The following is a 20,240-nucleotide window of genomic DNA, read 5'->3' as shown; positions in this document are numbered from 1 at the left end:
AGGTTTTATATAATAGAGGTGTGAACTTGTCACATTTGTTTCCTAATTTGATGTGCAGTTTTGTTTCTAGCTAGTCAAATCTCATTCTTCTAGTACATTTTTCTTTTGGAAATGTAAGTAATTAATTGATCCATAATTTTAGTGTATAGTATATGTGTCTGACTTTTTTTTTAACCAACGATTATCTTGTCTCAACTTTATTGCATTATCCATTCTTCCCCACCACCACTCCCCTGCCCCCAAATTTGAAATGTGACCTTTATCATACATTAAACTTTTAAATAAACATATTCCTGGATTTGATAGTCTGTTTCATTGATCTCTCTTTTCCATCACAGTGTTTTCTATATAAATATAAACTGTTATATTTAAGTTTGATATCTGATACAGCAATTTACTCTCAACAATACTTACCTAGCTGTGAGCATTTTTAAGCTTCTCAGCAAGGACTGCCAGATTGTTCTCCAGCATGATACTAAGACATGCCTCATCCAGAAAGCTAATTGCTGTTTTCTCTGCACCCACACAGAAATGGAGTTTTGAGCTTTTTATTTATTTATGTGAAGACTATTTAAATGTTTTCTTTACCCTTAAGCAATCTGTATGAGAGAGCTCATTAAAACCTAGGCTCTGGATCCCGTGTTACTTACATACTAGTTAAGTTACATTTGACAAATCATCTAACCCCTCTTAGTTTAAGAATTAACTGTAAAAGGAGGGCACAAGATGTCCCTTAACATTTTGAGTCAAGCCTGTTATTTTTTGTTTTGTTTTGTTTTTGTTTTTGTTTTGTTTTTTGCGGTACGCGGGCCTGTCACTGTTGTGGCCTCTCCCGTTGCGGAGCACAGGCTCCGGACGCGCAGGCTCAGCGGCCATGGCCCACGGGCCCAGCCACTCCGCGGCACGTGGGATCTTCCCGGACCGGGGCACGAACCCGTGTCCCCTGCATCAGCAGGCGGACTCTCAACCACTGCGCCACCAGGGAAGCCCAAGCCTGTTATTTTTTTTTCCTTAATTTTTTTTAAACTAGATAATATGCATGTAAGAGTCCTTCCCATCCCTGTGCCCTAGCCACAAAGTTCCATTCCTGGAAGCACTAGTGTTACAGTTTATATTCTTCCTGTCAGGGGTGTTTTATGTATACATATGTATATGTGTGTGTATAAACATATGTATCTTGTGCATATGAAATATATATACATATACATTCATTTTCCTTTTGAAAAATAAAATATTCCATACACACCATTTGGCACCTTGTTTTTTTCTGTATTAACAATTTGTCTTTGGTCTATAAAGTACATAAAAGTTTCATTTTCTTTATAGCTATATGATATTTCATTATTTGGATGGACCAAAATTTATTTAAGCATTTCCTATTGATGGACATTTAAATTCTAAACTTATGCTATTAGAAACAGTTCTGCAAAAAATAAAATTTCTGCATAAATTTCATATCTGTAAGATAAATTGCTAGGCATGTAATTGCTATGTCAAAGGGTATGTGGACTTTAATCATATATATGTACACACACACACACACACACACACCCCTTCAAGTTGCCCTTCACAGAAGTTCTATCAATTAATAGTCCTACCAGCAATGTATGAGACTGCTGATTTCTCCCCACTCTCAATAATACAGGATGTTATAAAGTTTATGTTTTGCCAAACTGATAATTTTAATTTATCATTATGAATGATGGTGAGTATCTCATGTGTTTAAGAGCCATCTCTATTTCCTTTACTGTTAACTGACAGTCCCTATTGACGGTTAATATCTTCTGCTCATTTTTCTACTGGGTGACTGGCCTTTTATGATTTGATATCTTTATCTATCAGGGGAATTGTTTCTTTGTGACAAATTTTTTTTCCTCCAGTTTATCAATTTGGCTTTGATTTTGTTTATGCTTTGAATTTGCAGGAAGTCATTTTGGTATAGTTGAATAAATGTTTTCCATTATAGCTTCTGGTTATTATTTCAAACTCTGAAAAGTCTTCTCCGATATAAGTCTCTTGCATTGGTTTCTTTAGGTATTTTTATAGTTTTTTGTTTTATAGTTTATGGGTGTTTTTTTTTTCAATCTTGGTTTCTATGGAGATTTTCCTGTTGTAAGAGATAAGGAATGGATCCAAACCCTCTTTCTTCTTACAGATTAAGCCTAGTTCTTTAAGACATGTTAAAATTTAGCCAAACTCTTACAAAATGCTCTTTCAGTCTCATTTAGCCTGCAGACTTGACTTGGAAAAAACATCAATGGGTACTCACTTATCTGGCTTGTCATTTCAAAAGGTCAGTTTATTATAGTATTTTTAAGTAATTCATTGTTTTTTGAACATGTGTCAGGCACTGTCTTAGGCACTGGAGATACAGGGATGAATAAAATGGGGGAGGCAGAAGTAAACAACTAAAGTAATAGCATAATTTTAGATAGAGATTGCTGTCATCTAGAAAATAAAGGTAGGGACTTCCCTGGTGGTCCAGTGGCTAAGACTCCGTGCTACCAATGCAGGGGTCCAGGTTCGATCCCTGGTCAGGGGACTAGATCCCACATGCCACAACTAAGAGTTCGCATGCTGCAACTAAAGATCCTGCACACAGCAACTAAGACCCAGTGCAGCCAAATAAATGCATAAGTAAGTATTAAGAAAAAAAAAGAAAAGAAAGGTAGAAAATGCCATTAACTTCATGAAAGACATGAGTTCCCCTGTTAAAAAGAGGAAATGATAACAGTCTGTTGTGACTTGTCTCTTCTGATCACATCTTCCTGAAAATTCAGGAACTACTGTATTAGATATCTATTGCTGCATAACAAATCACCCCAAACTTAGTGGCTTAAAACAACAATGAACATCTCACACAGTATCTGTATGTCAGAAATTTGGAAGCAGCTTATTTGGGTGGTCCTAGTTTGGGTCTTTCATGAGGCTGCCATCATCCAAAGGTTTGACTGGAGCTGGAAGTTATACTTCCAAGATGGTCACTTATACTGGCAAGTCGATGCTTGCTTTTGGTGGGAGCTTCAGTTCCACACCATGCAGATCCCTCATAGGCTACTTGAGGGTCCTCACACATGACAGCTTTCTCACCCAGGGCAGGTGAGCTAAGAGAGCAAGGCACAATGTCTTTTATCACCTAACATCAGGAGCCACACAACATCATTTTCACAGAATCTATTGGTTAAACAGGTCAGCCCTATTCAGCGTGAGAGAGAACCACACAAAGGTGTAAATACCAAGAGATAATAATCACTGGGGGCCATCTTGGCATCTGGCTACCACAATCACTAATTGGTCAAATATTCTAGAGAGGAAAATGAAGTGCAGTGGGAGTTCAGTCTCTCACTCATTTGTAGTCAAAGTTGTCTAAGCTTGAACTTTATAAATTAAAAAAATTTTGTCTATAACGATTTTTATAAAGAGAAATTAATTTTCAAATAATACATTGAAAATGTATAAAGCTACATATACAACTAATTTGTTCAGCTATGAACATACATCTCCATACTTCACTGCTGCTTCACCTTTACTTGGTCCACAATGAAATCTCCTGCAACTCCACAGATAAATGTTACTTTATAGCACATTTCAACTACTTCATGCATCATTCACTGCATCAGCTTTGCTCTTAGGCTGGCTTCCTTCAAGCCAAGACGGTTGATGAAGCCTCAGACTTAACAAGGTTCACTGGCAGAAAAAAGGGACCATCTCTTTTATTATCTCGTCAAGATTAAGAAAACCCTTCCCTAAAATGCTCCATCAGATATCTTTTCATATCTCTTCAGGCTAAAATGGAGTCACATGCTCACCCTTTAACTAAACATTTGCTTAGTCCAATGAGGATTTATCCCGCAGCTAGAGATGGGTTTACCTTTCTCTGCTCAAATTCGGAGAGATGGATACTGAGCAAGATCAAAGTCTGTTTGCAAAGAACATGAGTGAACGGGTACGGATAGCAAGTAGGCAACCATCAGGGGCTGCTTACCACTTAAGACATATTGCTTTGTAGTATAGTAATTTACATATCCTCCTTTCCCATTCATTTTTAAGCTTTTTGAGGATAGATTATACATCTTATTCATGTTTCTTAGCACTTGCTCAGTGCCTTACACACAATGGGCACTCACTATTTTACTTGGATTTTAAAATTCCCCAAAGAGAATTTCGTATTGGATAGATGGTTTTGAAATTACTTATGATTCTTTGGATTTACAAAATATTTTCTTCTAAAACTTTAAGAGACTTCCAGGAGTATTTACTTTTATACTTTCATACTCTATGAGGCAGAAGGAAAGAACTGCTGTGCACTAGTTTCATTACCAAAAAAAAAAAAAAAAGAAAAAACCCAACCCTTTTATTTGATATTTTTCTAAGTCTTACAGTCAACAAGCAAGAGAATTTAGATTTCTTGAATCTCAGTCTAAAGTTATTTTCATTTGTCCATATTGCCTTTAAAAAGACTACTCCTTCTTTAACCAAAATATTCAAGTAACCCATTATTACATGTAACTGTTATGGTACTGATCATGCTTTTTTTTCTTCTTCTTCTTCCCCCATCCCCTAAATTAATCATGGTTATAAAACTTTTTGCTTGGAGGTCATAATCTGCAGACTGATAGAGGAATTAAAATGTGAAGGTTATGAGCTAGAAACATTTCAGCCTTAAAGAAAAAGGTTCTTCCTGTGAACAAGGCCAGAATTGACATCACAATGTAACTTGATTAGACTTTTCAAAGAGATGAATACGTATTTTGTTCCTTAATTTAACATCTACTTATTCACTTTTTCTTTTGTTCTTTTCAGATGGGCTGAAACAGTATTACTTAAGTATTATTAAATCTGGACTTAAGAGAACATTAAGATGAGCCCCTTCAACTATAGGTAACTGATATTTACAGCTCGGGGACTACCACACAATCTGGGAAATGTTAACTGAATCCTTGGAGTAAATGAGGCGAGGTTGTCCAGACCTAAGACTCTGCTCTCTACAGACCCACCCTTATCTCTCTTAGGGAGGCAGTATTTAGGTGCCGCTTGCCTTAGATCCTCACTATATTTAGTAAGGGAATTGGTGATTTGCACGGCTGTCTCCAATACTAGACTCTAGGCAACTTATGGTTAAGGATGCCGCCTTTTCATACTTTTACCTCAGTGCCAAACACGTACTGGGGCTTAATAAATACTCGTTGAATGAATAAATTTTTTGCTGTCTATGAGGTAGTGATGGAATTGTCCTTGCTCTTGAAAAGTTACCAGTCTTGGGGCTTCCCTGGTGGCGCAGTGGTTAAGAATCCTCCTGAGCTTCCCTGGTGGCGCAGTGGTTGAGAGTCCATCTGCCGATGCAGGGGGGCACTGCTTCGTGCCCCGGTCCGCGAGGATCTCACGTGCCGCGGTGCGGCTGGGCCCGTGAGCCATGGCCACTGAGCCTGCGCGTCCGGAGCCTGTGCTCCGCAGTGGGAGAGGCCGCAGCAGGGAGAGGCCCGCGTACCCCAAAACAAACAAACAAAAAAAGAATCCTCCTGCCAATGCTGGGGACACGGGTTCAAGCCCTGGTCCGGGAAGATCCCACATGCCGCGGAGCAACTAAGCCCGTGCACCACAACTACTGAGCCTGCGCTCTAGAGCCTGCGAGCCACAAATACTGAGCCCGGGTGCCACAACTACTTAAGCCCGCGCACCCAGAGCCTGTGCTCCGCAACAAGAAAAGCCACTGCAATGAGAAGCCAGCGCACCACAACAAAGAGTAGCCTCTGCTCGCTGCAACTAGAGAAAGCCCGCGCCCAGCAATGAAGACCAAACGCAGGCCAAAAAAAAAAAAAAAAGTTACCAGTCTCTACATCTTCCCGATAGAAAGAATCTTACTCAAAGGCAAACAGACTTCCCGTTGTTAAATGCTTTTGAACAAAATTCCAAGTCATGAGTTATTCAGCTTTGCACTCACTCATTTTAACCAACCTGTCCTCCACTCCTCCCTTCCGTCTTTGGAGCCTCTGCTACATCTCTCAGCATTCTCAATACACCTTTATGTGTACTTGATGGGATACCTGATGTTTTCCTCTCTTGGAAATCACCCTACTGTATATACACTGTTTACTCTTTTAACTATCTTCGCATCTGGTAACCTACAGCCTCCCTCATCCCAAATCAAAGATTTAAGGTTTCCAAGCAGGAACAAAAAAAAAGTTTGCCAATGCTACTGTGATTTCATGACTTAAGAGAACACTTAAAACTTGCAACAAAGAAAATCTGAAATCCTGTAAGATGCACAACTCCCACTGTCTATCAAGGGGCATTCATTTTCTCCTCCTGCTTCTGACTTGCAAAATTTACAAGCTAATTTTGTTTGCTTGACACACAATACCAGATGTCCACTCTATCTCAGATAATTGGCATCTGGGTCTCTTATCAACACAAACAAACTTGATACTGAAAAGCCCTTGGTTTTGAAGTTAGTGGATAGCGGAAATATCATTTCACACTCTTAAGCCCGAGTCTGATTTGAAATTGGGTCGATTTCATGCCGGGTCTGTGGAATTCTCCCAGACTGCTAGCCTGTTTCCCACTTTGCACGCCTAGGCAGATTTCGGGACAGAATTACGCTTCTCTAGGTATTTGCTCGCACAAGAGTTTACTGAAACGGTCGCCATCGTGCAAACTCTGTCTTTCCAACGTTAACCAACGTTAAAGTTAAGCCCAAGAAGATGCACCAACGCGTTACGCCGAACTTGCGCATTCCCGCAGCGGCTCTCTGCGTTGGCCTGCGAACTCCCTCGCAGCCACTCCCGGCCTCCGCGGCGTGGTCTTTGCCTCCCGCCACATTGCCGCCATTGAGTCGTCGGATATTCCTTCTCCAGTGCCCCTCCCTCCGCCCGCCGGTCCTTTCCCGGCCTCCTCGGGTTCCTCCCAACCTGCCCCGCGCAGGCTGCGGCTGTGCCGTCAGCCGTCGCCCCTCCCCCTCTCCCGGACCTAGAGCGCCGCTCCGCCCCGCCCCCCGCGCAGGCAGCCGTCCCCTACATCCGGGTACCGACTCCAGCCGCCCAGACTCTGGCACTATGGTCATGGCGGAGGGGACGGCAGTGCTGAGGCGGAACAGGCCGGGCACCAAGGCCCAGGTACTATCTCTGCACCTCTGGTGGAGGGGAGAGGGGACTTTTGGTGCCGAGCTGCGCCGCACCTGGAAGGTGGATGCTTCTGCGAGGAGGTTGGGCCGCGGCGACAGGCGGGCGGGCAGGGGCACTGGTGCCCGGCCTGCTCTTCCGGAGCCTCAGCCCCTCGGTTTGGCTGAGGCGGCGGCGGCCCGCGAGGCCTGCGGAGCTCCGATTGGACGGTGGGCGTGAGGGGCGCGTGGGGGCCGCCGAGGCCCGGGACTGGGAGCCTGTCAGCAGTGACTGCTTGTCCTCGCTTCTCCCCTGATCCCCAGTGACCAGCTTCGGGGAGGGGCGCGGCCGGCCGGGTGGAGACCCCTGGGGTTCCGTGAGGGTCGGGGCTGCCAGGGTGGGAGGGGTAAACAACAGCCTACCTCGTCCTGGTTTCCATTTCGTACCTGGCCTGTGACGTGCCCGACTTCTGCCATCCAGCTTGTCTAGCCGGATCCGGGAGTCGATAATTTACTTTATCCTCCTCCTCCTGCTGTTTGCCATTGACCACTTCTTTCCGTAGCTGTTCTCTGGTCCAGCAAGTTTTCATCATCAGGCTGGGACTTGTTAGATGCCATTCCTTGTGAATTTCCTTGTTACTATATGTGAAGCATAGGGAATGAACTTATTATAATTTTATCACCTTTTAGTAGGGTAGTACTTGGGGTGAATTGGTGCTTATTTCAGTATTGATTCTTGCGATTTGCCAAAGACGGGATGCTTCACATTCTTAAAAAAATCAAGTAGACCTCATCTGATTAATCTGCCAGGTAAAATGCCTTGCGATTGAGTACAGACTCCAAAATCGGAAGAGATGTGTTAAAAATGTAATTTTAAAGAAAAAGAGACGGAGGGGGAGGAAACCAGAAACAACCGTAGAGCTATGACAGTATGCTAGAGAATACATTTTAATATCTTGCACAGAATTTTGGAAGGGGAGTTCTTTCAAAGGGAACTTTTAGATCCAGACAGCTTCCTAGATGCATGTTACGGAAAAGGAAACTGAAGCCCAGAGATTAGACTGCATTTGCTCAAGGTTGCCCAGTCTCCAGATTCGATTCTTAGTTCATTAGTGACCTTTTCTTTTTAACAAGTTGCTTCTAGTACTGAATTTTAGAGTTTAGTTGGGAAGCCTTTTTTTATAAAGTCACATGTGTCAGTTCTACTGGCAATTTTGTGGTCATACTACATGGAATTTATATATTATTTATGCTTTTACTGTTTCTAAACTTTCTTTCTTTATAAATGATCTTTTCTCAGATACCTTTAATTCTTTTTCTGTGACAGCATTATTTCTGATTCTTTTAAGTGATCAACTTTTATGTTTTTAAATTCAGAAATGGACTTTTGTACTCACATTCTGAGAATCATCCATTTTTACTTATTCAAAAGTTCTTAATTTTGAAAGGTTAGAGAATCATAGATTTTAACTCAATATTGTAACACACCTGTTTGCTGTGTTGTTATGAGTAAGTCACCTATAAGAAAACTCCTTTGCTTTTTTCCAGATGGTCATAGATCAAGGTTGTTAAATAAAATGTATTAGAAAAGGTTAAGATTTTTTAAAAAAAGGACTATTTAAGCAGCATTCTGTCATATCCCTTGTCTATCACACTGATTTCCTTCAGTGAAAGGGGTCTATTCTAAAATGATTTATTTAAAACTATAATAGAGTAGGTAGAGTATCTTCCTCCTTTTTTTTTTTAATCGGTTAGATTGGGTTATAAGCACAAAGTTGGTTTTCAGTAAACGTTTAACTGAATTAGATGAGAATGTTCATTAGGCTGGATTTTTGTCTCCTGTTTTTGGGGGTTTTTTTAGAATATTTATTTATTTATTTGGTTGTGCCAGGTGTTAGTTGTGGCAGGCAAGCTCCTTAGTTGCGGCTCGCTGGCTCCTTAGTTGTGGCATGTGAATTCTTAGTTACGGCATGCATGTGGGATCTAGTTCCCTGACCAGGGATTGAACCCAGGCCCCCTGCACTGGAAGCGTGGAGTCTTAACCAGTGTGCCACCAGGGAAGTCCCTTGGCTCCTCTTTTAAGTGTTTAAAGTATATCACAGTTATGATGAGGCAAAGCATTTAATTTCCAATTAACTTTTTTACATCTTTTCTGTGTACCACTATATGTGTTTTCTAATATTTTAAAAACAAAATATTCTACAAACTATCTTTTCTTTTTTTTTAAACGAAAGAATAGGCAAAACGTATTGATAGAAACAGTTTTCACTACAAATCAGAAAGGAAGAATTTAAAAACTACTTTCTGGTGATATGTAGATGATGTCTAGGAAAAGACATCCTAGAACAATTTCCAGAAAGTTGTTTTTATTTCTTGACATTTTAAAATAAAGTTCATTTTCATTCAGATAAGGCAACTATTTAAAAAAAGATATGAAATGCTTAAGACACTTAAAAAGGTGTACCATACCCATCACCTACTCTAAGAACTAGGACATTACTAATATAGTTAAATCCCTCTGTATTGTGATATTCTGTCTTCTGCCCACTCCCAGCCAGTAATGGTGATTATCATTCCTTTTTTTTCCTTTATACTTTTATTATATATGCATTATATTCATAAGTATGTTTTGCACTTTCTTAAACTTTTATTTATGTGGTATCATGCACTGTATTCTGCAGCTTGCTCCAATTTTTGCTCATGGCCTTTGGAGACTTAATCCATGTTGATCGATACAGGGTTATGGATTGTTGGTTTACTACTACCTTTTCTCAGACATTTATTGAGTACCTACAATGCGTTGGACAATGCGCACCTACAAGGGATATATTTCAGCAGTCAAATGGAAAGGTTCTTAACCACTTAGGGGAATGTCTATGAACTGAACTATCTATAGAGAAATTCAGAACCAGTGCAAAGTGATCCACAGAAATATTCCCCTTAAGAGAAGGTTGTTCTGTTTAGATGACTGCTTTTTGATGGAGCTCATATTTTGATTTAGAAATTTAAAACACCATTTGGAATTGGAATTTATAATATCTGTCTTAAATAATATTTATGGAGTAGTAACTACTACTAACTCTAGCTATTCTCTTTGGGTAAAAACTGATTCAGTTTTTTACTGCCTGGAGATTGTTTTTTTTCAGTATAACATTTAGAAAAATATTTAACTATCAAACAAAAAAGTGATAGGCTTATCAATTAAGTAATACATGAGAGGTTTATGGGAGCCATATTTGAGGGATTTGTGACTGAAAAAAGTATAGCTTATAGTTCAATTAAATAAAATCTTGGTGTTCATTTAAAACATTGAATAAAATTCCTTTAACTTATTCACTAATAATCACATTGTTTACCGTATGAGGGCTTTTCTTCTCTGGTATAACTTCGGATCTTTATTAAGAATTGAAATTAATCATAATAGTATTGCATCTTCTTTGTAACTTTGTACGTGCTTTAATCATGAAATTTTTTTTATAGGATTTCTATAATTGGCCTGATGAATCCTTTGATGAAATGGACAGTACACTAGCTGTTCAGCAGGTAATAACAATAGCTACTTTTGCAACTCTAATAACCTAAGCATTTTATTTCTTTTGGCATAGTTAAATATTCCTGTAACTTTTAGCACAAACCAGAATCCATGGAATTAATGGGATACCTGTTTGAAACTTTTATCAAACCTCATTTTAAGATGGCATATTAGGGCTTCCCTGGTGGCACAGTGGTTAAGAATCTGCCTGCCAATGCAGGGGACAAGGGTTCAAGTCCTGGTCTGGGAAGATCCCACATGCCGCAGAGCAACTAAGCCTGTGCGCCACAACTGCTGAGCCTGCACTGTACAGCCCGCAAGCCACAACTACTGAAGTCCACATGCCTAGAGCCAGTGCCCCACAACACAAGAAGCCACTGCAATGAGAAGCCTGCGCACTGCATCAAAGAGTAGCCCCCACTCACTGCAACTAGAGGAAGCCCATGCACAGCAATGAAGACCCAACACAGCCATAAATAAATAAATAAATAAATTTATTTTAAAAAAGAATGTATTGTTCAATCAGCAAATATTTAATGGGCTAGCAAAGAGATAGGCCTTGTGGAGGATACAGAATTATAAACCTGGAGCTCTATGCCTGGAAATTGGCAAAAATTAAGAGGAAAAATGTGCACATATTTTTCCCTTTAAAAGTAGAGTTTTGTCCTGATACTTCGTTGAATTTGTTTATTAGTCCTAACGATTTTTTTGTGTAATCTTTTGGGTTTTCTACATATGAGATTTTTTCATGTGCAAACAACTAAATTTACTTCTTTTCTAGTCTGGATGCCTTTTATTTCTTTTTCTTGCCTAATTGCTCTGGCTGGAATTTGCAGTAGTATTTTGAATAGACGTGGCAACAGCAGGCTTCCTTATCTTGTGCCTGATCTTAACAGAAAGCTTTCAGTCTTCCATGTTGAGTATGATGTTTGCTGTAGGTTTTTCATATTTGGCCTTCATTATGTTGAGTTAATTTCTTCTTATTTCTGGTTTGTCGAGTGTTGTTATCATAAAAAGGTGTTGAATTTTGTCAAATGCTTTTTCTGTACCAACTGAGATAATTGTGTATTTTTTTTCCCTTCATTCTGTTAACATGGTATATTATATTGATCAATTTTTGTATGTTGAACCATCCTTGCATTCTAGGAATAAATCCCATTTGGTCATGGTGTATAATTTTAATTTGCTGCTGAATTTGGTTTGCTAGGATTTTTGCATCAGTGTTCATAAGGGATATTGGTTTCTAGTTTTCTTAGAGTATCTTTGTCTGGCTTTCGTATTAGGAATGCTGCTGTAGTGGAGTTAGGAAGTATTCCCTTCTCTTCAATTTTTTGGAAGAGTTTGAGAAGGATTGATGTTAGTTCTTTAAATATTTAGTAAAATTCACCAGTGAAGCCGTCAGGTCCAGGGCTTTTCTTTGGTTGCACAACATTGTGAATGCAAGTAAGCCACAGAACCGTACACTTAAAAATGGTTAAAATGACTAACCTTTCCACGTTGAATGGTTTTGGTACCCTTGTCAAAAATCATTGGACTGTATATGTGAGGGTTTATTTCTAGTTCCTCTATTCAGTTCCATTGGTTTATATGTGTATCCTTATGTCAGTACCACACTGTTTTGTTGTTGTTTTTTGGCCACACAGCGTGGGGGAATCTTAGTTCCCCAAACCAGGAATTGAACCCGTGCCCCCTGCAGTGGAAGCTCAGAGTCCTAACCACTGAACCACCAACGAATTCCCAGTACCACACTATTTCGACTACTATAGCTTTGTAGTAAGTCTTGAAATTGGTAGGTCTGTATCCTCCAACTTATGTTTTCTTCTTTTTTCTTTTAAATTTATTTATTTTTGGCTGCGTTGGGTCTTTGTTGTTGCGCTTGGGCTTTCTCTAGATGCAGTGAGCGGGGGCTACTCTTCCTTGCAGTGCACAGTCTTCTCATTGCAGTGGCTTCTCTTCTTGCAGAGCACGGGCTCTAGGTGCGCAGGCTTCGGTAGTTGTGGCTCCTGGTTCTAGAGTGCAGGCTCAGTAGATGTGGCGCATGCGCTTAGTTGCTCCACGGCATTTGGGATCTTCCCGGACCAGGGATTGAACCCTTGTCCCCTGCATTGGCAGGCCGATTCTCAACCACTGCGCCACCAGGGAAGCCCCCAACTTGTGTTTTCTTTTCAAGATTATTTTGGCTATTTGGTGCCCGTTGCAATTACATATAAATGTGAGAATCACCTTTTCCATTTCTACAAAAAAGATTGTTGGAATTTTGATAGAGATTGCACAGAATCTGTAGATTGCTTTAGGTTATGCAAGTTTTGAAGTTTTCAGTATGCAAGTATTTAATCTCCTGATTTAAACTTATTCCTAGGTATTTTATTCTTTCAGATACTGTTGTAGATGGAGTTTCTTTCTTTTTTTTTCTAATTTTTATTATCATTTTTTATTGAAGTAGAGTTGATTTGCAATGTTTCAGGTGTACAGCAAGGTGATTTAGTTATATTTAGATGTAGATATATCAATATATAGGAGTTCCTTTCTTTTTTTTTTTTTTTGATTCATTTTTTTAAATTCTTTTTTTGTTTTAAACCCCACATTTGTTTATTTATTTATTTTTCTGGCTGTGTTGGGTCTTCATTTCTGTGCGAGGGCTTTCTCTAGTTGTGGCAAGCGGGGGCCACTCTTCATCGCGGTGCGTGGGCCTCTCACTATTGCGGCCTCTCTTGTTGCGGAGCACAGGCTCCAGACGCGCAGGCTCAGTAGTTGCGGCTCACGGGCACAGTTGCTCCGTGGCATGTGGGATCTTCCCAGACCAGGGCTCGAACCCGTGTCCCCTGCATTGGCAGGCAGATTCTCAACCACTTCGCCACCAGGGAAGCCCAGGAGTTCCTTTCTTAATTTTCTTTTTGAATTGTTCATTGAAGGTGTATAGAAACACAACTGATTTTTGTATTTTGATCTTGTATCCTACTACTTCACTGAATTCATTTCTTTGCTTTATGAGCTTTCCTGTGGATTCTTTGGGATTTCTCTATATAGGATCATGTCATCTGTGCCTTTTATTCATTTATTTACTGTCTAATTGTTCTCGCTGGAATTTAAGTACAGTATTGAATAGCAGTGGTGAAAACAGGCATCCTTGTCTCATTTATGATTTTTTTTTGGCGGGGGGCCATTCTGTGTGGCTTGCAGGATCTTAGTTCCCCGACCAAGGATTGAACCCAGGCCGTTGGCAGTGAAAGCACAGAGTCCTAACCATTGGGCCATCAGGGAATTCCCATATTTCTGATTTTTTTTTTTTTTTTTTTGTGGTACGCGGGCCTCTCACTGCTGTGGCCTCTCCCGTTGCGGAGCACAGGCTCCAGACGCGCAGGCTCAGCGGCCATGGCTCACGGGCCCAGCCGCTCCACGGCATGTGGGATCTTCCCGGACCGGAGCACGAACCTGTGTCCCCTGCATTGGCAGGCAGACTCTTGACCACTGCGCCACCAGGAAAGCCCCCTTATTTCTGATTTCAGAGGGAAACCTTTCAGTCTTTCACCATTGAGTATGAGTAACATCATACCTGTGGGTTTTTCAAAATGCCCTTCATCATATTGAGGAAGTTCTCTCATATACCTAGTTTTCTGTTTTTGTCGTGAAGGGTGTTGGATTTTGTCAGATGACTTCTGCATTAATTGATACGCTTGTGTTTTTTCCTCTGTATATTAATGAAGTGTATTACATTGGTTAATTTTTTTTTTTAAATGTTGAACTACCTTTCATTCCTTGCAGCTTTCTTTTGATTCGTGTTTGTATGGTATATATTTTTTTCCATCCTTTTACTTTTTTTTTTTTTTCTGATGCAGTTCCTTTATTATCAGGAAACAGTGTCATTATCAAATTTATCCTTTTACTTTTAACCTACTTATATCATTATATTTGAAGTAAGTTTCTCATAAACAGTATAGTTGGGTCATATTTCTTTGTTCTTTCTGACAGACCTTGTCTTTTAACTGGTATATTTAGGCCATTTAATGTGAATATGGTTATTGATAGATATGTTTAGATTTAGAATTACCATTTTATTACTTGTTTTTAGTTTCCTCTTTTTTTTCTATTTCCTTTTTCTGCCTTTTTAAGGGTTATTTGAGCATTTTTAGTATTCTATTTTAATTTATTCTAATTTTTTTTAATTTATTCTAATTTTGATTGTATCTCATATAATTTTTTTGATGATTGCTCTAGAGATTACTAAGTTCATGCTTAACTCTTCAGTCTATTTAGAGTCAATATTTTACTGCTTCAATTGAAATGTAGATACTGTCATCATTTGGACCATTTTACTCTCCCCTTCATGCTTTAGTTATCTATATTACATCTACATACATTGAAGACCCCACCAGACAATATTATATTTTTTGCTTTCATCTGCCAAACATATTTTAAAGATCAAGAGAAGAATGGTCTAATATATATTTATACCCAGATATTAATATAATTGCTGTTGCTCCTGATAGTCTAAGTTTCTTTCTGGTATTATTTTTTTTTTTTTCCTTCTAACTAAAGAACTTCCTTTAGCAGTTCTTTTAGAGCCGTCTGCTGGCTAGGAATTCTCCTTAGCTTTAATTTTTTTTTAAATTTAATTTTATTTATTTTTTTGTACAGCAGATTCTTATTAGTTATCTATTTTATACATATTAGTGTTATATGTCAATCCCAATCTCCCAATTCATCCCACCACAATGAACCCCCCTGCCACTTTCCCCCCTTGGTGTCCATACGTTTGTTCTCTACATCTGTGTCTCTGATTCTGCCCTGCATACTGGTTCATCTGTACCATTTTTCTAGGTTCCACATATATGCGTTAATATACGACATTTGTTTTTCTCTTTCTGATTTACTTCACTCTGTATGACAGTCTCTAGATCCATCCACATCTCTACAAATGACCGAATTTCATTCCTTTTTATGGCTGAGTAATATTCCATTGTATATATGTACCATATCTTCTTTATCCATTTGTCTGTCGATGGGCATTTAGGTTCCTTCCATGACCTGGCTATTGTAAATAGTGCTGCAATGAACATTGGGGTGCATGTGTCTTTGAATTATGGTTTTCTCTGGGTATATGCCCAGTAGTGGGATTGCTGGATCATATGATAATTCTGTTTTTAGTTTTTTAAGGAACCTCCATACTGTTCTCCATAGTGGCTGTATCAATTTACATTCCCACCAGCAGTGCAAGAGGGTTCTCTTTTCTCCACACCCTCTGCAACATTTGTTGTTTGTAGATTTTCTGATGGTGCCCATTCTAACTGGTGTGAGGTGATACCTCATTGTAGCTTTGATTTGTATTTCTCTAATGATTAGTGATGTTGAGCAGGTTTTCATGTGCTTCTTGGCCATCTGCATGTCTTGTTTGGAGAAATGTCTATTTAGGTCTTCTGCCCATTTTTTGATTGGGTTGTTTGTTTTTTTAATGTTGAGCTGCATGAGCTGTTTATATATTTTGGAGATTAATCCTTTGTCCATTGATTCATTTGCAAATATTTTTCCCCCTTCTGAGGGTTGTTTTTTTGTCTTGTTTGTAGTATACTTTGCTTTGCAAAAGCTTTTAAGTTTCATTAGGTCTCATTTTTTTTTTTTTTGTCTCATTTGTTTTTGTTTTTATTTCCATTACTCTAGGAGGTGGATCAAAAAAGATCTTGCTGTGATATATGTCAGTGTGCTTCCTATGTTTTCCTCTAAGAGTTTTATAGTGTCCGGTCTTAACATTTAGGTTTCTAATCCATTTTGATTTTATTTTTGTGTATGGTGTTAGGGAGTGTTCTAATTTCATTCTTTTACATGTAGCCATCCAGTTTTCCCAGCACCACTTATTGAAGAGGCTGTCTTTTCTCTATTGTATATCCTTGCCTCCTTTGTCATAGATTAGTTGACCATAGGTGCGTGGGTTTATCTCTGGGCTTTCAATCCTGTTCCATTGATCTATATTTCTGTTTTTGTGCCAGTATCATATTGTCTTGATTACTGTAGCTTTGTAGTATAGTCTGAAGTCACGGAGACTGATACATCCAGCTCGGTTTTTTTCTCTCAAGACCACTTTGGCTATTCGGGGTCTTTTGTGTCTCTATACAAATTTTAAGATTTTATGTTCTAGCTGTGTAAAAAAATCCATTGGTAATCTGATAGGCATTGCATTGAATCTGTAGATTGCTTTGGGTAGTATAGTCATTTTCACAACATTGATTCTTCCAGTCCAAGAACATGGTATATCTCTTTGTTTGTGTCATCTTTGATTTCTTTTATCAGTGTCTTACAGTTTTCTAAGTACAGGTCTTTTACCTCCTTATGTAGGTTTTATTCCTACATATTGTATTCTTTTTGTTCTAATGGTGAATGGGATTGTTGCCTTAATTTCTCTTTCTGATATTTCATTGTTAGTATATAGGAATGTAAGAGATTTCTGTGTATTAATTTTGTATCCTGCAACTTTACCAAATTCATTGATTAGCTCTAGTAGTTTTCTGGTGGCATCTTTAGGATTCTCTATGTATAGTATCATGTGATCAGCAAACAGTGACAGTTTTACTTCTTGTTTTCCAGCTTGTATTCCTTTTATTTCTTTTAATTCTCTGATTGCCATGGCTTGGACTTCAAAAACTGTGTTGAATAATAGTGGCAAGAGTGGACATCCTTGTCTTGTTCCCGATCGTAGAGGAAATGCTTTCAGTTTTTCACCATTGAGAATGACATTTGCTGTGGGTTTGTCCTATGTGGCCTTTATTATGTTGAGGTATGTTCCCTCTATGCCCACTTTCTGGAGAGTTTTTATCATAAATGGGTGTTGAATTTTGTCAAAAGCTTTTTCTGCATCTATTGAGATGATCATATGGTTTTTATTTCATGGTGTATCATACTAATTGATTTGCGTATACTGAAGAATCCTTGCATCCCTGGGATAAATCCCACTCGTGGTGTATGATCCTTTTTAAGTGTTGTTGGATTCTGTTTGCTAGTATTTAGTTGAGGATTTTTGCATCTATATTCATCAGTGATATTGGTCTGTAATTTTCTTTTTTTGTAGTGTCTTTGTCTGGTTTTGGTATCAGGGTGATGATGGCCTCATAGAATGAGTTTGAAAGTTTTCCTTCCTCTGCAATTTTTTGGAAGAGTTTGAGAAGGATGGGTGTTAGCTCTTCTCTAAATGTTTGATAGAGTTCACTGTGAAGCCATCTGGTCCTGGACTTTTGTTTGTTGGAAGATTTTTAAGCACAGTTTCAATTTCATTACTTGTGATTGGTCTGTTTATATTTTCTGTTTCTTCCTGGTTCAGTCTTAGAAGGTTATACCTTTCTAAAAATTTGTCCATTCCTTCCAGGTTGTCCATTTAATTGGCATAGAGTTGCTTGTAGTAGTCTCTTAGGATGCTTTGTATTTCTGTGGTGTCTGTTGTAACTTGTCCTTTTTCATTTCTAATTTTATTGATTTGAGTCCTCTCCCTCTTATTCTTGATGAGTCTTACTAAAGGTTTATCAATTTTGTTTATCATCTCAAGGAACCAGTTTTTAGTTTTATTGATCTTTGCTATTGTTTTCTTTGTTTCTATTTCATTTATTTCTACTCTGATCTTTGTGATTTCTTTCCTTCTACTAACTTTGGGTTTTGTTTGTTCTTCTTTCTCTAGTTCCTTTAGGTGTAAGGTTAGATTGTTTGTTTGAGATGTTTCTTGTTTCTTGAGGTAGGCTTGTATTGCTATAAACTTCCCTCTTAGAACTGCTTTTACTGCATCCCATAGGTTTTGGATCGTCGTGTTTTCGTTGTAATTTGTCTCTAGGTATTTTCTGATTTCCTCTTTGATTTGTTCAGTGATCTCTTGGTTATTTAGTAACGTATTGTTTAGCCTCCATGTATTGAGTTTTTTAAGTTTTTTTCCCTGTAATTGATTTCTAATCTCATAGCGTTGTGGTTGGAAAAGATGCTTGATATGATTTGAATTTTCTTAAATTTACCGAGGCTTGATTTGTGACCCAAGATGTGATCTGTCCTGGAGAATGTTCTGTGTGCACTTGACAAGAAAATGTAATCTGCTGTTTTTGGATGGAATGTCCTATAAATATCAGTTAAATCTGGTGTATTGTATCACTTAAAGCTTGTGTTTCCATATTAATTTCCTGTTTGCATGATCTGTCCATTGGTGTAAGTGAGGTGTTAAAGTTCCCAACTATTATTGTGTTACTGTCGATTTCCTCTTTTATAGCTGTTAGCAGTTGCATTATGTATTAAGGTGCTCCTATGTTGGGTGCATATATGTTTATAACTGTTATATCTTCTTCTGAAGTTGATCCCTTGATCATTATGTAGTGTCGTTCCTTGTCTCTTGTAACATTCTTTATTTTAAAGTCTATTTTATCTGATATGAGTATTGCTATTCCAGCTTTGTTTGATTTCTATTTGCATGGAATATCTTTTTCCATCCCTTCACTTTCAGTCTGTATGTGTCCCTAGGTCTGAAGTGAGTCTCTTGTAGACAGCATATATATGGGTCTTTTTTTTGTATCCATTCAGTGAGCCTGTGTCTTTTGGTTAGATCATTTAATCCATTCACGTTTAAGGTAATTATCAATATGTATGTTCCTGTACCATTTTCTTAATTGTTATGGGTTTGTTTTTGTAGGTCCTTTTCTTCTCTTGCATTTCCCACTTAGAGAAGTTCCTTTAGCATTTGTTGTAGAGCTGGTTTGTTGGTGCTGAATTCTCTTAACTTTTGCTTGTCTGTAAGGCTTTTCATTTCTCCATCGAATCTGAATGAGATCCTTGCTGGGTAGAGTAATCTTGGTTGTAGTTACTTCCCTTTCATCACTTTAAATATATCACTTAAATGTATGTAAGCTTCCTAATGGCGGGTACTGGTGGTGGGTAGAGTTGGTTGTTGCTCTGGTGGGCAGAGCTCAGTAAACCTCCGTAGTTTTCTTTCCTCTGAAAATATCTTTATCTTCATTCCTGAAGGGTATTTTTGCTAGATACAGAGGTTGACATTTCTTTTCTTTCAGCACTTTATACGTGTTCTGCCATTTCCTCCTGTCATCTGTGTTTTCTGGTGAGAAAGCTGCACTCATTTGAATCCTTTTTCTATAGGTCATTTGTCTCTTTTTTCGCTGGATTCTTTACACACACACACACACACACACACTCACCCCCACTGGCTTCTTTATCTTTAGTTTTTGTCAGTTTGATCACCTCTGAGCATGGATTTCTTTGGATTTTCTTGTTCGGTGTTTACTCTGCTTTTTCTTATTGTGGTAAAAAATATATTACATAAAATTTATCATTTTTGCCATTTTTAAGTGTACGATTCTGTGGCATTAAGTACATTCACATTGTTGTGCAACCATTACCACCTCCATCTCCAGAACTTTTTCATCTTCCCCAGCTGAAACTCTGTACCCATTAAACAATAATAACTCTCATAAGATTTACCATGTAGTATATTTTAATTAACTGTAAGAACTTCTTTGTTTGTAGTATATTCAACAGAACATAAGAGCAGATTGTTCCAATATTGACAAAATTCTTGAACCACCTGAAGGCCAAGATGAAGGTGTATGGAAGTATGAACATTTAAGGTAGGTCTTTATTATG

At 38.6% G+C, this 20,240-nt stretch overlaps 1 protein-coding gene across 2 annotated transcripts in view; it reads left to right on the top strand.

Annotated features, from left to right (window-relative positions):
• HSPE1 (heat shock protein family E (Hsp10) member 1) overlaps positions 1-20,240 on the top strand; it is a 39,906-nt gene that overhangs the window by 6,851 nt on the left and 12,815 nt on the right. Inside the window, exons 1-3 of one of the 2 annotated variants that reach the window (XM_027125089.1) lie at positions 6,990-7,112; positions 10,577-10,639; positions 20,124-20,224. In XM_027125089.1, coding sequence (XP_026980890.1) covers positions 7,053-7,112; positions 10,577-10,639; positions 20,124-20,224 — 224 coding nt within the window. In that variant the 5' untranslated portion in view covers positions 6,990-7,052. Of the gene's footprint in view, positions 1-6,989; positions 7,113-10,576; positions 10,640-20,123; positions 20,225-20,240 lie in introns of those variants that run through there. The other variant, XM_027125109.1, reaches the window with a different exon arrangement.

Source organism: Aethalodelphis obliquidens, unplaced genomic scaffold, assembly GCF_003676395.1.
Source record: "Aethalodelphis obliquidens isolate GAN/ISIS:26980383/991018 unplaced genomic scaffold, ASM367639v1 scaffold2, whole genome shotgun sequence".
In the NCBI taxonomy this organism is placed as follows: Eukaryota; Metazoa; Chordata; class Mammalia; order Artiodactyla; family Delphinidae; genus Aethalodelphis; species Aethalodelphis obliquidens.
Note: the sequence above shows the minus strand (reverse complement) of the source record. Positions and strands in the feature narration are given on the sequence as shown.